Below are 14,063 nucleotides of genomic sequence, written 5' to 3'. Positions count from 1 at the left end.
CACACGCCTCCCTTTCCCGTTCGCCCAACCCCCCACAACACTGAAGTCACCGCCCTTCTCTCTCGCTCTCACACCAACATGACTACCATCACCGCCGCTTCCAACCCGCGCCGGAGCATCATGGGAGCTGTAGTCCCCGCCGCCCAATCCAGTTCGAGAAGGCGAGGCCTCACCAAAATACAACTCCCATCTCGACCCTCGCACGCCGAGCCCCGTCGTCCAATCTGAATATGTGGGAGGAGCGCGTCCGCCCACAAAAGCCACAGCTATCTCCCCGTATCTCCCCCATAAAAAAATAACCAATTGTGCAAGAAATATCAGGGAATACGCGTTAAACACAAACACTGGTGACGGTTTGTTTTCGGTGCACGACGGACGGCGACGAGGCGTCCCCGCGTCGTGCGGCGAGAGAAACGGCGGCGACAGGCAGGAGCAGAAGAGGGTGTTGTCCTGATGCTTAAATGGAAGTGGGTGGGCCTCTACGGTCACACACTGCCAACTTCTCTGTGGATATCATTCTGACAAGCGCTATTTCACTCGTTTATGGACTGGCTATCCGGTAAAAAGAGACCTACGACGGGGCTGCGAGGGGGCCGACGGGCCGGGGACGGTCACTGTGTGTTCTTGGTTTATTTCCGTTATTTGGGGCTGCTTGATTGTGCCTGCGCTTGGCACCGCCCTTCCTGGCCGGTGGGTGGTTTCGTCAAACGGGCAGATCCGCCACGGCCCAGCGCCGAACATATAGGCCGTCCTCCGCCTCTGTACCCGGCCGGCCTTCTACCGTGAACTACACCCTCCTCTCCCTCTCGGTATATTAATGCGTTATGAGTGGTAGGTACCCTCCCCCTCTCCGTCTCCACCCCTCTCTCTCTGTGTCTGACAGATAGGAGGCTCCAAGCCCCCTTTGATATTGATGATGAGGTTACTGGTTTCTCCTCTACCTTTATTGATCACCTTTGTTATCCTATATCTGTGTTGTGACCGGGGTTTATTTAGGCCACTTGGTGTCTACATGACTGCGTCTTCCCCTGGGACTTTGCACTATTAAGAAATACTCATGTGATGACATTATGACAGGAAATATTCTCACATTTACTCTCTTTCTTTTTTATTCACAGACTCGAAGAAGGAATCATCTGGAACTGAAGGAGGGAAAGCATCTAAAAAGGGGAAAAGTTCTGGATCGCAGGTAAAAGTAAAGAAAAGAAATAAGAGTTTATTATAGTTCATTACTTTTGCCTTTGCCTGTAGGCCAAAAATGTACTCCCCTCCCTCCCTCCCTCCCTCCCAGCCAGCCAGACACCTCTGGGGGCGTTTCTCTGGTGAATTCCACTTCCTGCTTCTGTGCAGCCCTGCTGAGAGCCAGCCCAGAGCTTCTTGAATAGGCTTATATGGCTGTCACATCTCAACCACTGTACTTTTGAATTGTCTGTTTGAATTAGGCTCAAAATTATTCAATTCTGCATATGGATTCATTTTGAAGAGCCGCAGCGTTGGTATGTGACTCTGCAAGCGTGCATCTTCTATTTCTAGCTGCTTTTCACAGGTTGTATATCTCCTGGAGATTAATTTGAGCCATGCAGTTATTCTTTAAGTGCATATTTTGTGTTGTTAAAGCGCGTATGACAAGTATTGTTGCTACATTATTCCACACTATTGTATTAGTTACTGAATCCGGGCTGTTTCCGTGCAGTGTTGAGAGGTGTATAGCATTAAAAATTTGCCTGCGACCTAGTTCCTTTGAAAGGGAGGAGAGAGAGAGAAGGCGGCATTTTCTTCCAGTGTTCTGAGAAAAGAGAAATGTGGTTCTCACACGCCCACCCACTCGCTTCCTGTAATACCGCCCACTTCCACTGACAGCTCTCTCTCTCTCGCGCGCGCTCTCTCGCAGCTTTTTGTGTTTCTTTTTTCTGCACGATGTTTTCCCCCACCCCTCGCTCTTTTACTCTCTCTCTATCAAATTATTCATTGTGTGAGTGTGCATAGTGATACCTGCCCATCCCTTCCCTTTGGCTTTTTTAAATACATTTTTTTACTTACATGTTGTACTTTCTTGTTTGTGTATGTATGTGAGCTCTCTATGTGAGTTGACTGGCTTCTCCTTCCTCCCTCCCTCGTCACTCTCCCCTGTTTAACCGTTACCCTCTCTGCACCTCCCTTCCCATCCCTCCCTCGCCCTCTCCCCTACCCCGTCTCCTCCAGGATTCTTCTCAGCCCTCTCCGTTGGCTCTGCTAGCGGCCACCTGCAGTAAGATCGGAGGGCAGGGGGGAGCAGAGGGGGCCCAGGCCCAAGTGGGGGCCCAGCAGATCCAGGTCCAGGCTGGTCAGATCCAGCTGCAGGCAGGTCAGCTCCAGGGTCAGATAGTGGTGGACACAGCTGGAGGTCAGGCCCTGGTGCCCCAGCAGCTGGAACTGGTCCCAGCTCAGTTCACAGGGAACGGCTGGCAGATCATCACAACAGCGCCTACTATGGCCAAGGAGAACACCAATCAGCCTGTAGCTGTGACGGTGGCCACCACCTTGGCTAATGACAGCTCACCTGGCGGACGCAAGGTGAAGGTCGGGGACGCAGTGGGTTTGAGCAAATGTTTTTTTGTTGTCTGGTATGTCAGTGTTTATTGTCTTAACTCGCTGTTTCTTTCTTGTGGAGCAGGTGAAGCAAGTAGGTGGGACCAACAGCGTTGCAGCCAACCAGCAACAGCAACAGCAACAGTTCCAGATCATCCAGGTTCAGAACCTGCCCAATGCCGGGGGCGGGGTCCAGTATCAGGTCATCCCTCACCTGCAGACAGCAGATGGACAGCAGATCCATATCAGCCCAGCTCACACAGCCTCCATCGGGGGTCTAACAGAGCAGGTCCAGCTCATCCAGACCCAGAGTCCAAGCCAGACCCAGACTATCCTCCAGCCAGCCAACCAGCAGACCATCCTGACAAGTACAGCCAATCAGACGGTCCCGCTGCAGATCCGCCCTGCGCAGTCTTTCCCACTGCAGCTGCAGACTCTGCAGGGCTCCCAGACTCCTGTCATGACCACTGTACCCATAAACCTCGGTGGCATGACCCTGGCTTTGCCTGTGATAAATAATGTTGGAGGGGGTGGGGCTGTGCAGCTTATCCAATCAGCAGATGGCACATTCTCTGTTGCCAATGGCAACCAGCTGGTGACAACAGCAGTGTCTGGGGCAGCTCCTGCTACAGCATCAACTGGCACGACAGCAGTAGCCGAAGGTGACAGCGTGTCTGATGGGACACAAATGGTTTCTGTTGGATCGGAGGGTGGACCAGCTGACACCCAAGTGCAGAGCAGTGAGGCAGACTCTCAAAGCCAGAACCAGGCCAACGGGCTGCAGAACCAGACAGATACAGCAGGAACCATCCAGCAGGTGATCGTAGGTCAGGTGGGGCACCAGTTGGTGCAGCAGATTCAGCTGCAGCCCCAGGCTCAGAGTCAGGGTCAGACCCAGGGCCAGCAGCAACCTCAGCACATTCAGACCCTCCAGTTGGCCCCAGGACAAACCCTGCAGCCCATCCAGGCCTTCCAGAACCCAGCCCAGGTCCTCATTCGTGCCCCGACCCTGTCCCCGTCTGGGCAGATCACCTGGCAAACACTGCAGCTGCCAGGTGGGGTCTCCTTGCAGGGTGGCCTCGGGGCAGCCATGCCACAGCAGCTGACACTGGCCCCAGTGGCTGGTGGGACGACAGTGGGGAGTGGCGGGTTGGTGTCCCTGAGTGGAGCTCCCCTGACGCTGAGCGCAGCCCAGATCAACCCAGGGTCTGGGGTACAGACGGTCAGCATTGCAGGGCTGGGCACTGCTGGGGTTCAGGTGCAGGGTGTTCCTCTCACCATTACTGGTCTACAGGGTAAGGGCGAACTAAGAGTAACTGTGTGAATGTGTAGTGACTCAACCATTACTGATCGAGGCATTACCATAACAAAAATGTTAAAGCATTGTGTTTGGGTAGTGGGAGCATTATTAGTTATTGAGAAAACATGAAGGGCTAATGACTTTCCTGTTCAAATCTCCAGTTGTGTGGTTGTCGTTGTTGTACATTTACCATTCAAAGTTGAACTATACCAGGATGTCCTGCTGGCTCAGTCAAATATGTCTGTCGCTGAACTCAATACTGTTTTGGATCTTGCTTTGTCAGCCTTCTCTATTGTCATATGTTCTTCAGACTACCCCACAGACAATACAACGCTTCATAGGTTTACACATTTTCAATCACCTTTCAGGTCAACCACAGGGTCAGGATGGGGTCAAAGTTCAGTCGTCTCCTGTGACGGTCACTGTTGGCAACGTGGCATCAGGCTCATCAATGAGTCCAGACCAACTGGGCTCCGTACAGAGTTCTTCAGACCAGGAGGGACCGCCCAGCAAGAGGCTTCGTCGCGTCGCCTGCTCTTGTCCGAACTGCAGGGATGGAGAGGGAAGGTACGATTAGAAACACAGAGCATCATGCATACATGCAGTAGGAAGGACAAAAAATGTAGTCATATATGTTATAATATCTCTTTTTTTAAAGGGAAGATCAAACTAAATGTACAGTATTTCTAAAACAATCTGTCATTACTTTTTTAAAGCTGCACTAGGCAACAGGTTTCTTGCAAAAATACAAATACTCACAAGGAAACTGGCTTTTGGACATCAAATTCTTACTGTGATTCACTTTTTCACTCCACCTACAGTTCTCACTGAGCCCCTTTCAATTAGAAAACCAGGGGAACTAAATTTGTCCATCAGAAATCTACAGTTATTTATGCCCATATTTACATTTTTATAATTATTCCAAAATGATCCTTGGCCGTCATGTCATGGTGGGACAATTGGTTTGACAGATGGTCAGAACACAGTGCAGCTTGTATTCTAAAGTGAGAGATCCGACCTCTCACCACCCAGCACTTCACATTGTAATGGCACCCAAAACACACTACAGCTTTACTAGAATAATCAGCGAGTCTGTTTTTACAAGTCTGAAACCCAAAAAAAGCCTTTAGTTAGTTTTAAATCCTTTTTTCCCTCTTTTAAAAACGTGTACATAAAAAAACACACACACCCACTTAAACCTTCCAGCTCACTCCTAACTAGAGTGTGTGTTGTAGGAACAGCGGGGACCCCACAAAAAAGAAGCAGCACATCTGCCATATGGAGGGCTGTGGGAAGGTGTACGGCAAGACATCCCACCTGAGGGCCCATCTGCGCTGGCACACCGGCGAGAGGCCGTTCGTCTGTAACTGGATCTTCTGTGGCAAGAGGTTCACCAGGAGCGACGAGCTGCAGAGACACCGGAGAACACACACGGGTAAGAAACATGTAGCGGGATGCAGACTGGTGATGTGGGTCACCTTAGTCACATTGGTAGGGTTGGAGCTTGATAGCATTTTATCGAATTTAAATCCAGTACTTAATTTTTAGTTTTAGTTTTTTAAGTTTCAGATAATTTAATATCTTGCCCAAAAGCTACGCATCTATTTAGTTGTAATAATTAGCAAGGCCAACTAAACCAAACAGATTTAGTATCTGTAGAAAGCCAGGTGTCCTTTCTTGAGTTATTTTTCTCTAATTCTTTGTCCTCTCCCATGTAGGAGAAAAGCGTTTTGAGTGTCCTGAATGCTCCAAGCGCTTCATGCGCAGCGACCACCTCTCCAAGCACATCAAGACCCACCAGAACAAGAAGGGTGGCGCTGCGGTGGCAATCATCACCACTGATGACATGGAGGAAGACGCCCCCGAAGGCCTGGGCGCCTCCCCTCAGATAGTCGCTGTGGCAACCCTCTCGCGTGACTCGGACCCTGCTACACCCACCACCTCTAATCACCTGGAGGAAGAGGAGGAGGAAGAGGAGGAGTTTGAATAGGCAACTGACTCCTGTCTATTTGCGGAAGGCTGACTTCCTGTTTTTTTGGGAGTCTTTGCAGGGACTGTAAATGGATGGCTAATTTTTATTTTCCTTTGATTAACTTTTCCTTTTTCATCATTTTAAAAATGTTGCTCTCTCATGAAAAGGGACTTAAAAGAGACGGGATCATGCAATGAACAGAAACCGAAAAATATAAACAATCTAAAAAAAACTAACAGATAATAACAAAAATGTTGTCTACACGTATGAAAAATTAGTTTGGCATTTATAAAATGAATCTATAATAATTCCACGCCTGGTGGGGAAAGGAATGTAAGTAGTGTTTAGATTAGCACAAGACAGGGGAACCTGCTGAATCTAAAACCATCCAACGTGGAGAGACACTTTCCTAAATCGCAACAGAATCTAACTCTATGCACAAAGTTGTGTTCCTGTTTCATACCTGTCAGACAGTGCTGGGGGTCAATCATGGTACAGAGCTGTTGCAGAGCGGTGATAAAGCAGGGGGCAGTCTTGGGATGTTGTGTGCGTGTATATGTGACCTGTACGAATGAGTGTGCGTTCGGATTCCCATGCTGTCAAGGAGAGGATCTACCTAATTTGAGTTTTATTCATGGTTCAGGTTCAGTCCTCAGATCAGATTCAGGTGTTGATTCCTTCAAGACCAGTCAACGGATAAACTGTTATTGAAGAAGAGAGGAGGGTGATTCTAAAAAAAATTAATAAAATAAAATAAAAAAAAAAGAGTAGAAAAAAAGCACATATAAAAAGATTTATAAATAATGCATTCCTATTGAGGCGCAGTGGCCATTAGAAAAAAGGTTTCTATAGAGAAAAACAATCTAGCTTTCTACAACTTTGTTTGTGTAGTGAAAGCAATACTATAATGACAATCCTAGTGAAACCATGTTTACATTGTCAGGGGAAGTTTTCTCTGTTAATAAAACAAGCCAGTTCGCTCTAAGATTAGGAAAAAAACGTCTGAAAGCAGTGCTGTCGTCGGTTGCATTGCAGATACCACAGGGTATGTTTAACATCACAGCTGCGCAGTCTATCCAGTGTGAGTTCTTAATATGATCCATGTCCATCAGACGGTACCTGGTAGATTCGGACGACGGCACCGTCACTGATGCCGCTTTTTGCCTCCTGTGCTCTGGTGACGAACCCCTCTCCGCCTCCAACCCCGCCACGTCACCGACGTACCACAATTGCCTTAACACAAGCTGTCGTACAGAGGGAACTCAGGCGGGTGGAGAAAGAGGGGCGCTCTCCTGCATTATTAGGGAGTGACACGGAGAGCAGACCACAGCACAGAGGTAAAGAGACAGAGTGATGAGAGTTGCGGGTGGGAGTGGGTCGGGCTATTTAGCTGTGTGGATATTAATGAGATGTTTTCTGGTGATGTTGCTCTGTGTTAGTTCAGTGCGTACCTTCTTTTTAAATTAAAAGATACTTTTATTTTATAGAATTTATCAGTTGTTTTAAAAAGAGTCCCCTCCCCATATGTTAACACACAGGACCCCAGTGTGTGCGGCTAATTTATTATTTATCCTTGATTTGTACTATTTGCCTTTTTGCTGGTATTTGTGTGCGTTGATTCTGAGGTCGTGTACAGCATGTTTCAGTTTTTTGCCGTAGTGCTGCTTCTTTCTTCTTTACTCTTTGTGCTTCGGTTTTCTTTTTCTACGTCTGACCATTGCTGTTCATTTCTTCTTCTCTTTGCGCCATAATGTGTTTTTGGAGAAAAATAAATAACAAAAGAAGAAGAAGAAAGCAAAAAAGTTACTATTTGTTTAAAGTTGAAAACGGTTGATACCAAACAAATTTAGATGTTTTTGGTAATATTTTGTGTGACAACCAAGTTTTCTTTCTTTGATATTTTGTAGTGACATCTCATTTGTAAATCTTTTTCTAAAGATGTTTGTTCGTCTCCATGACATTTGATAATGGGTTTTTTGCCAGGTTAGCCTCAAAGGCCCCAGTTTATTGATATTTTTAAAACTGGTTTGTACAAACGTGTTATGTCAATAAAAAAAGAAAAAAAGGACAACTTCAAGCAGAAAAGATGCTTTGCCTGCATAACACTTGACAATAAAGTGATTAAAACGGTCTTAAATCCCCCTCTGATTTTTGTGCATCAATCAGATGGAAACCAATAGGAAATACACATTCACACACTTTTCCCTGAACACACACACACACACTTCCTCTAACTCCTCCCTCCCCCTTCTTACTGGGTCATCTCTGTTGTGACAGCAGTAATGACGGATTTATCTATCCACGCTTCCTTAGGGAACAATTACAGTTCCCAGTTGCCATTTCTGCTGTGAGGATCGAACCTGTGACCACTGAGTTACAGGACGACTTGTTACACACAGCTGCTTCAGTTATTTTTGTTTGTGTGCACTAATAATGAGCCAATAAACTGTCGACTTCTGAAAACATGATCTATGAAACTCGGCTATGATCAAAGTGAACTTGTGAGTTCACCGCCAGGTCACAGTGTACGAGAAGCATCCCACAGTATGCAGCTCATGTATACCTTTGACATGTCACTCCTTTGAAGCACTTCAAAAACATCTAAATCCACAACTTCTCTCTGCACCCTTGGGTGTTTTTGTTGAGTTGTGAAGGGGAAAAAGGAGTGTAAGAATGATAAGGACAGTGTTTTAATGTTTTGACTGATTATTGTTATCACTGGCTGTTATATGACACATTGTGGTAGATTATGACCAATAAAATAATGGCAGTTAAAATCTGAAGACCTGTAAGAGTACAGGTGTTAAACACTGGGCTGAAACTATTATCACATTTACATGCACTGCAAAATGTATATGACACTGCAGATAGATCATTAAGAAATCAGTGATTAGATATAAGATGTAGTAAACCTGTTTGTCACTGTCATTGCAAGCCGATAATGCTTTTGAAGACCCAGTAACCTCAGGTTGACCCCTACCCTGCAGCAATGGTATCTGGTCATTACATGAGTACAGCTGCTTCAGGAACAGAGACTTGACATGGATCTGACCCCACTCACCTGGGGAAAATCACATCAGGTACACAGCAGCTACACGCAAACACACACACACACACACACTTACTTGACTTAACTTGGTGCAGCATAAAAGTTGTGTGCACCTCACCAAAATAATAAAAAATATATAATGTTAGGTTTGCTTTTCCTCCTTAAAGACACCTCCAACTGATAAAAGACTGCATAACTATGTTTGAAAAAAAACATGGCAAATCATTTGGATATTGCCATTCTTTATTCAAATTTACAGTGGACTGACAAGAACGTTGCAAAGTTACTCACTTAAAAAAAGTAGTTGGTATAAAAGGCTTCTTTTGCATCCGTAACACAGAAAATATTGACCCTTACATTTTCTCTAGTGAACACGAAGAGTAGAAATATTCAAATGAAAAATATACAAAACAAAACTGACGACTGTTTTAAACAATAAAAACATCCCTGCATCTTATGCAGCCTTAAATCAGGATATATAAAACATATTAACAGTGTATGTGCCTTGTGTTAAGGTGAAAAACATGTTTTTGATTTTGTTTCTCTAGTTAGATAAAAAGGTTGAGCTAAATCTAAAAATGTGCATTAAAAGGAGTTCTACAGTAATGTGCAGCACCAGAGACTGCTCCAGGTACTGCCTGTAAAAGCAGGTTCTCCTCTCTGGTCTTCTCTCTGGACTTCACTGCAGTTCCTTTTGAATGCTGTGATGGAGACAAAACAAGACATGAGCTCCATCTGCTGTCAGTACAGTTCTCAGTAGGACTGCAACTAATGATTATTGTCATTCCTGATCGGTCAGTAATTTCCCCATCTAATCAAAAACAATAGCAATTCAGTGTGAAATGTCATAAAAATTGTGTAAAAGACAGAATGCAATTTCTCAAAATTCTAAATAATGTCTTAAAATTGCTTGTTTTGTCTAACTTACTGTCCAAAACACAAAAATATCCATCAATTTCAAAAAGAGAAAAAAAAGTCCATCAGCTGACAGTTTATATGACCAGTAATTTCAATAAATCATAGATAGACATTTTCCATCAGTGATTTTACAGCTACTGTGCATATGTTCTGTACAGTGTAATGAGGTGGCGTACCTCTCCAAGTACTCATGGACGTTGTCGTGGCCGTTGTAGCGGGCCAATCCCACCAGGATGCCGGTAGCACAGCGGCCCTCCTTCTTACGACAAAGACTGCAGTTACACATCCCACGGCAGATGGGACACGACCAAGTCTAGAAAGAAAAAGATCCAGATTTAATGTGGGTGTCCAGCCGTGTTACTCTAATACAAAAGTGAATTGATGTTGAGGTTTTATAAGCCCTCACCCTCAAATCATTTCCAAATATCCTGCTTTGCTGTTTCTAGAAATGAACACTCGACTCCACGTAAACTAGAGTCTGAATAGTGCTGAAGATTTGTACAAAACACTCAGTTACATCTGTGCCTAAAAACCATGTCTACTGAGACTATGATAAGCACAAGGTACAATTAATTTGTACTGTAATGTATGTGTTAGCTTCTGTTAGCACAGCACCCCCGACTGTAAAAACAACAAAAGAGTGTATTTGTCTACTCTCTCCTTGTGTTAAGTTTTCCCTTGTTAACTGAACACTTAGTTCAAAAAGAGACCCTCGCTTTTAATAAAAATCCACTGGGAAACATTAACCTCTGCACAAAAGCTGTCAGCGGTGTTCAAATACACTGCAACATGCTACTCAGTGTCTATAGTGCAATTGCAACTCTGTCTCTTCATACCTGCTAGAACTCCTGTAGGTGGTGCTCTTTGCTTTATGCATTGAGCTATGTTGTTACCCACTGTTCTCTTGACTCAGTCCAGCTTTTATTTGAAACAGAGCCAACAAACGTGTTACAGCTGTTGCTGGAAATTTAAACCAAATCCCACGTTTTTTTCCTACCAGATGCAGATGAGTGTTTAAAAAGAAAATATAAAAATTCAGATTCTCTCTTGAAAAGTGAAAAAATTGTATTATTGTAGAAGTCAGCCATACAAAAACAACCTACAAACATTATACAATATTATTTCCCTTTGTAAAATGAAGGTGAATACACATACATTTAGAGGAGATATATTTGAAACACTAGACACTCAAAGATAGTAACAAAGTGGAATTAAAAAATTAAAAATAAAACTTAACTGTATTTAAGCTCTTTAGCATGTCAGTAATTGTCCCATCAGTGGAATTTTGCAATAGTTTTAATATAAAGTGACAAGATCCAATAACAAATGAAGAGTATAATTTATAAGCAGATGGTTTTTAATGTGTTTGCATTATGACATAAAAATTCAGCCATTTCAGGTTTGAAGAACTGTGTTTTTCTTTTCTGGTGTCTTTCAGACTCCCCACATTAACCTCAAGTTAAGCAAATCCAACATGAGAGGAATGGAAAATGAAATGTTTAGCATGTGTTCATTAGCACTGACCGGGTCGAGCAGCACAATGCGTACATCTTCTCCATAGCGGTTCTTCAGGCACGGCCCACAGAACTGACCTTTGGCTCCCACACAGAAACCACTGCGACACACTGTCTTGGTGTCCAGAGTCTTCTGTCTGCACTGGTGACACGAGCTGCCCTGTAAGAAAAAACACACGCACACACACAGACACAGACACACACAGACACATGGTGAAAACCCAGACAGTATAGTACAGTCCCGACAGCACTAAATAGGCCTGATGTGACTCACATTCTCCTTGTCCCAGATCTTGTCCTTGCTGCGGTATGCTATGTTGTCCAGGTCGTCTTTGGTGATCTCGTCGACCGACCTCACAACATACTGGCTCCTCTTGGAACTGTGTCTCTTCCTCTTTCGTCCCTCACTGATATGGTCCTCGTCCACCTGCCCAATCACAACCGTCAGATTGCAGGTAAAACTGGAAGCCCGCAAAGAGGCCATTGCTATGAAGCCAATAAGGTTTTAATACAAAGTTTTACACACAAAATCATAGATTTAAGTTAACTAGACAACCAACTAATGACTGTAATTGTGTGTTTTAAGTACATAAATTACTTCACTTCAGATGTAATGTCAGGCTAATTTGTTTGAAAGAAAAAAATTCACACAAAACGTATCTGATTGTCAGTTTATCAATATACAATCAAAGCCTGCTACAGTGAATACTGTATTAACATTACAATTGACAGATAATGAGGAAATTCTAAATAATAACCTATTAACTTTATAGCATTACCAACACACGTGGGAGCTGTATAGGCTTGTGTGTACACTGTAGAAGTCAGTACACAGTGTGAAGTGTGTGTTGCACATTGTACCTCCACCAGTCTCTTTAGGTCTACAGTCCTGGGGCTTCTGTGGGTGAGTGGCTCGCTCTTTTCCTCCACCGCAAAGTTCTCGGGAGGGCGAGCCTTACGGGATGGGTTTCTCCTTTCTGACCCCATCTCTGGTTCAAACTTGCGTTTCCGTGGAGTTGCTTTCTCTGGTGCTCGCCTCTTCTTCTGTAGAAATAAAATAAAGACGGTGTTTGCACATGTGAAGTTTGCACCGTGCTTCATTATTACTCAAAAAGGTTATCTAACCCACATCCACAGCCAATGAATGTAAGGTAATGTGACAGGTGATTAAATGAATGTAACATAATGTTACCGGTGATCAATAATCGCTGAAAGCTGAGTGCATGTTTCTGTTACGTGCTTTAAAAAAACTGTTGCTGGTGCATGTACTTACTTGAGGGGTGGTGGGCAGAGTCAAGTCAGCCATGGTGCTCAGATCAGCAAACAGCTTAGCCAGCTGAAAGACAACGGAGAGGACCAGACTCAAAGGACATCCGACACAGAAAGACAGATCACACAGTGTCAGAATATTGAGAAAACCGACCGGCTGTAAGGGTTCATTACCATGGCCTTGTTTTCCTTGATGTTCTTGTCTCGTTTCCTTAGGCTCTGAGACTGGACCTCCTCTTTGTTGTCTTCCTCCTCCTCCTCCTCTTTTTCTTCATCCTGCTGTTGCTGCTTCATCCTCTGCCTTCCTCTGCCTCTCTGTGAAGAGCGAGTTTCTTTGACTGGATTTTTGACATTTTTCTCTTGTGGTTCCTGCTTGGGGGCCGAAAGTCTTTTGACTGGAAACCTGAGGAGCAATAGCACAAAAAAAAAATTTTGTTCAATCACCGGAGAATCAACACAAAGCTCCCTTGTATAGCTGGGTCACAGGAATTAGGAGCTGAATTATGCCAAACTCACAAACATTAGTCCCATATAACCATTAGAATGGAACAGCTCATTCGACGTTCAGCTGCGAAGTAGAAACAGCTGTAGAGCCAGTGTATTTTCACATCGAACTGCAGTGAATTAAGACTTTACTTCTAGTTTGACAACAGGAAATACAGTTACAAGGTGACAAGAAGATAAGGACACAGCAGAGGAGAACATTGAAGCCAGGAGAGAAGAGGAATGAAGCGGGTAGAGGAGCGAGGGGGGAGCAGAGAGGCAGCGACAGCGCGTAGAGCCAGAGTATTTTCACATCGAACTCCATTAGATGGTTAGACAGCAGAGATGGTGATTGTTGGAACAGTGTAAAGACTTATAAAGACGGTTTGGTAAGTTTTCTTTTATTTGTCGAGTCTGAATGAAGCGTGTTGTAAGATTGCTTAACAAAGGTCTTAGTTTGGTACAAGAGAGAAACATGAATTTGTTTCTTTTCATTTCTTGACATTTGGCGAGTTTATTCTGTGAAGTTTATGCAGAGGTCGTTGCACATCGTCACACGTCGTTACAAAGATGGTACAGCACCTAAACTTTTTGTTTATTTACTAACTGACAGACCGATACACACCTCAGGGCTACTAGAAGACTCTTCCTCTTTGGGGGGTCCTCCTCGCCATCAGAATAGAAGCCCGTGTCTACGTCGCTGTCCTCCTCGGAATCCACCATCTGGAGAAAATCAGAGAAAAGGGCATTCAGTTTGGTGCTTTTACTGTATAATATTCATTAAATAATACAGCCAGAAAGCGACAGATAGTTCATACCCTTTTCTTTAACGGTTTGTTAAAACATCCTCCGTCTTCTTCCTCATCCTCGCTGAAGCCTTCAAACTCCTCCTCGCTGTCTGACTGACTGAACAGATGAGCCAGCTCCGCAGTGATGAACTTGGACTTGAAACATGGAGTCTGTTGGCAGACATATCACACATCATATTAA

General features: G+C 44.4%; 2 protein-coding genes across 3 annotated transcripts in view; one reads left to right on the top strand and one right to left on the bottom strand.

The window, feature by feature from the left end:
• Nucleotides 1–187: 187 nt before the first annotated feature.
• sp4 (sp4 transcription factor) lies at nt 188–7,977 on the top strand. 2 transcript variants are annotated; one of them, XM_035681335.1, is made up of 7 exons: nt 188–831; nt 1,119–1,189; nt 2,203–2,553; nt 2,654–3,863; nt 4,237–4,435; nt 5,110–5,303; nt 5,587–7,977. In XM_035681335.1, exons 1-7 carry the CDS (start codon nt 825–827, stop codon nt 5,856–5,858), a joined length of 2,304 nt encoding a protein of 767 aa, XP_035537228.1. In that variant the 5' UTR covers nt 188–824; the 3' UTR covers nt 5,859–7,977. The 2 variants fall into 2 exon arrangements, with proteins under 2 accessions (XP_035537228.1, XP_035537227.1); XM_035681334.1 differs by having other exon boundaries at nt 195–831; nt 5,104–5,303.
• A 1,142-nt stretch (nt 7,978–9,119) lies between these two features.
• Nucleotides 9,120–14,063, bottom strand: part of cdca7b (cell division cycle associated 7b) — a 7,693-nt gene continuing 2,749 nt past the window's right edge. The window contains exons 2-10 of the mRNA XM_035681400.1: nt 13,892–14,032; nt 13,699–13,796; nt 12,765–12,993; nt 12,595–12,657; nt 12,183–12,365; nt 11,596–11,748; nt 11,332–11,481; nt 9,984–10,120; nt 9,120–9,590 (exon numbers count right to left, since the gene is read on the bottom strand). Of these exons, the coding sequence (XP_035537293.1) occupies nt 9,569–9,590; nt 9,984–10,120; nt 11,332–11,481; nt 11,596–11,748; nt 12,183–12,365; nt 12,595–12,657; nt 12,765–12,993; nt 13,699–13,796; nt 13,892–14,032 (1,176 nt within the window). The 3' untranslated portion in view covers nt 9,120–9,568. The remainder of the gene's footprint in view (nt 9,591–9,983; nt 10,121–11,331; nt 11,482–11,595; nt 11,749–12,182; nt 12,366–12,594; nt 12,658–12,764; nt 12,994–13,698; nt 13,797–13,891; nt 14,033–14,063) is intronic.

This window comes from Morone saxatilis, unplaced genomic scaffold (assembly GCF_004916995.1).
Source record: "Morone saxatilis isolate NCDOM2014 unplaced genomic scaffold, NCSU_SB_2.0 Contig9, whole genome shotgun sequence".
Classification (NCBI taxonomy): domain Eukaryota; kingdom Metazoa; phylum Chordata; class Actinopteri; family Moronidae; genus Morone; species Morone saxatilis.
This window is presented reverse-complemented; position numbering and strand designations above follow the sequence as displayed.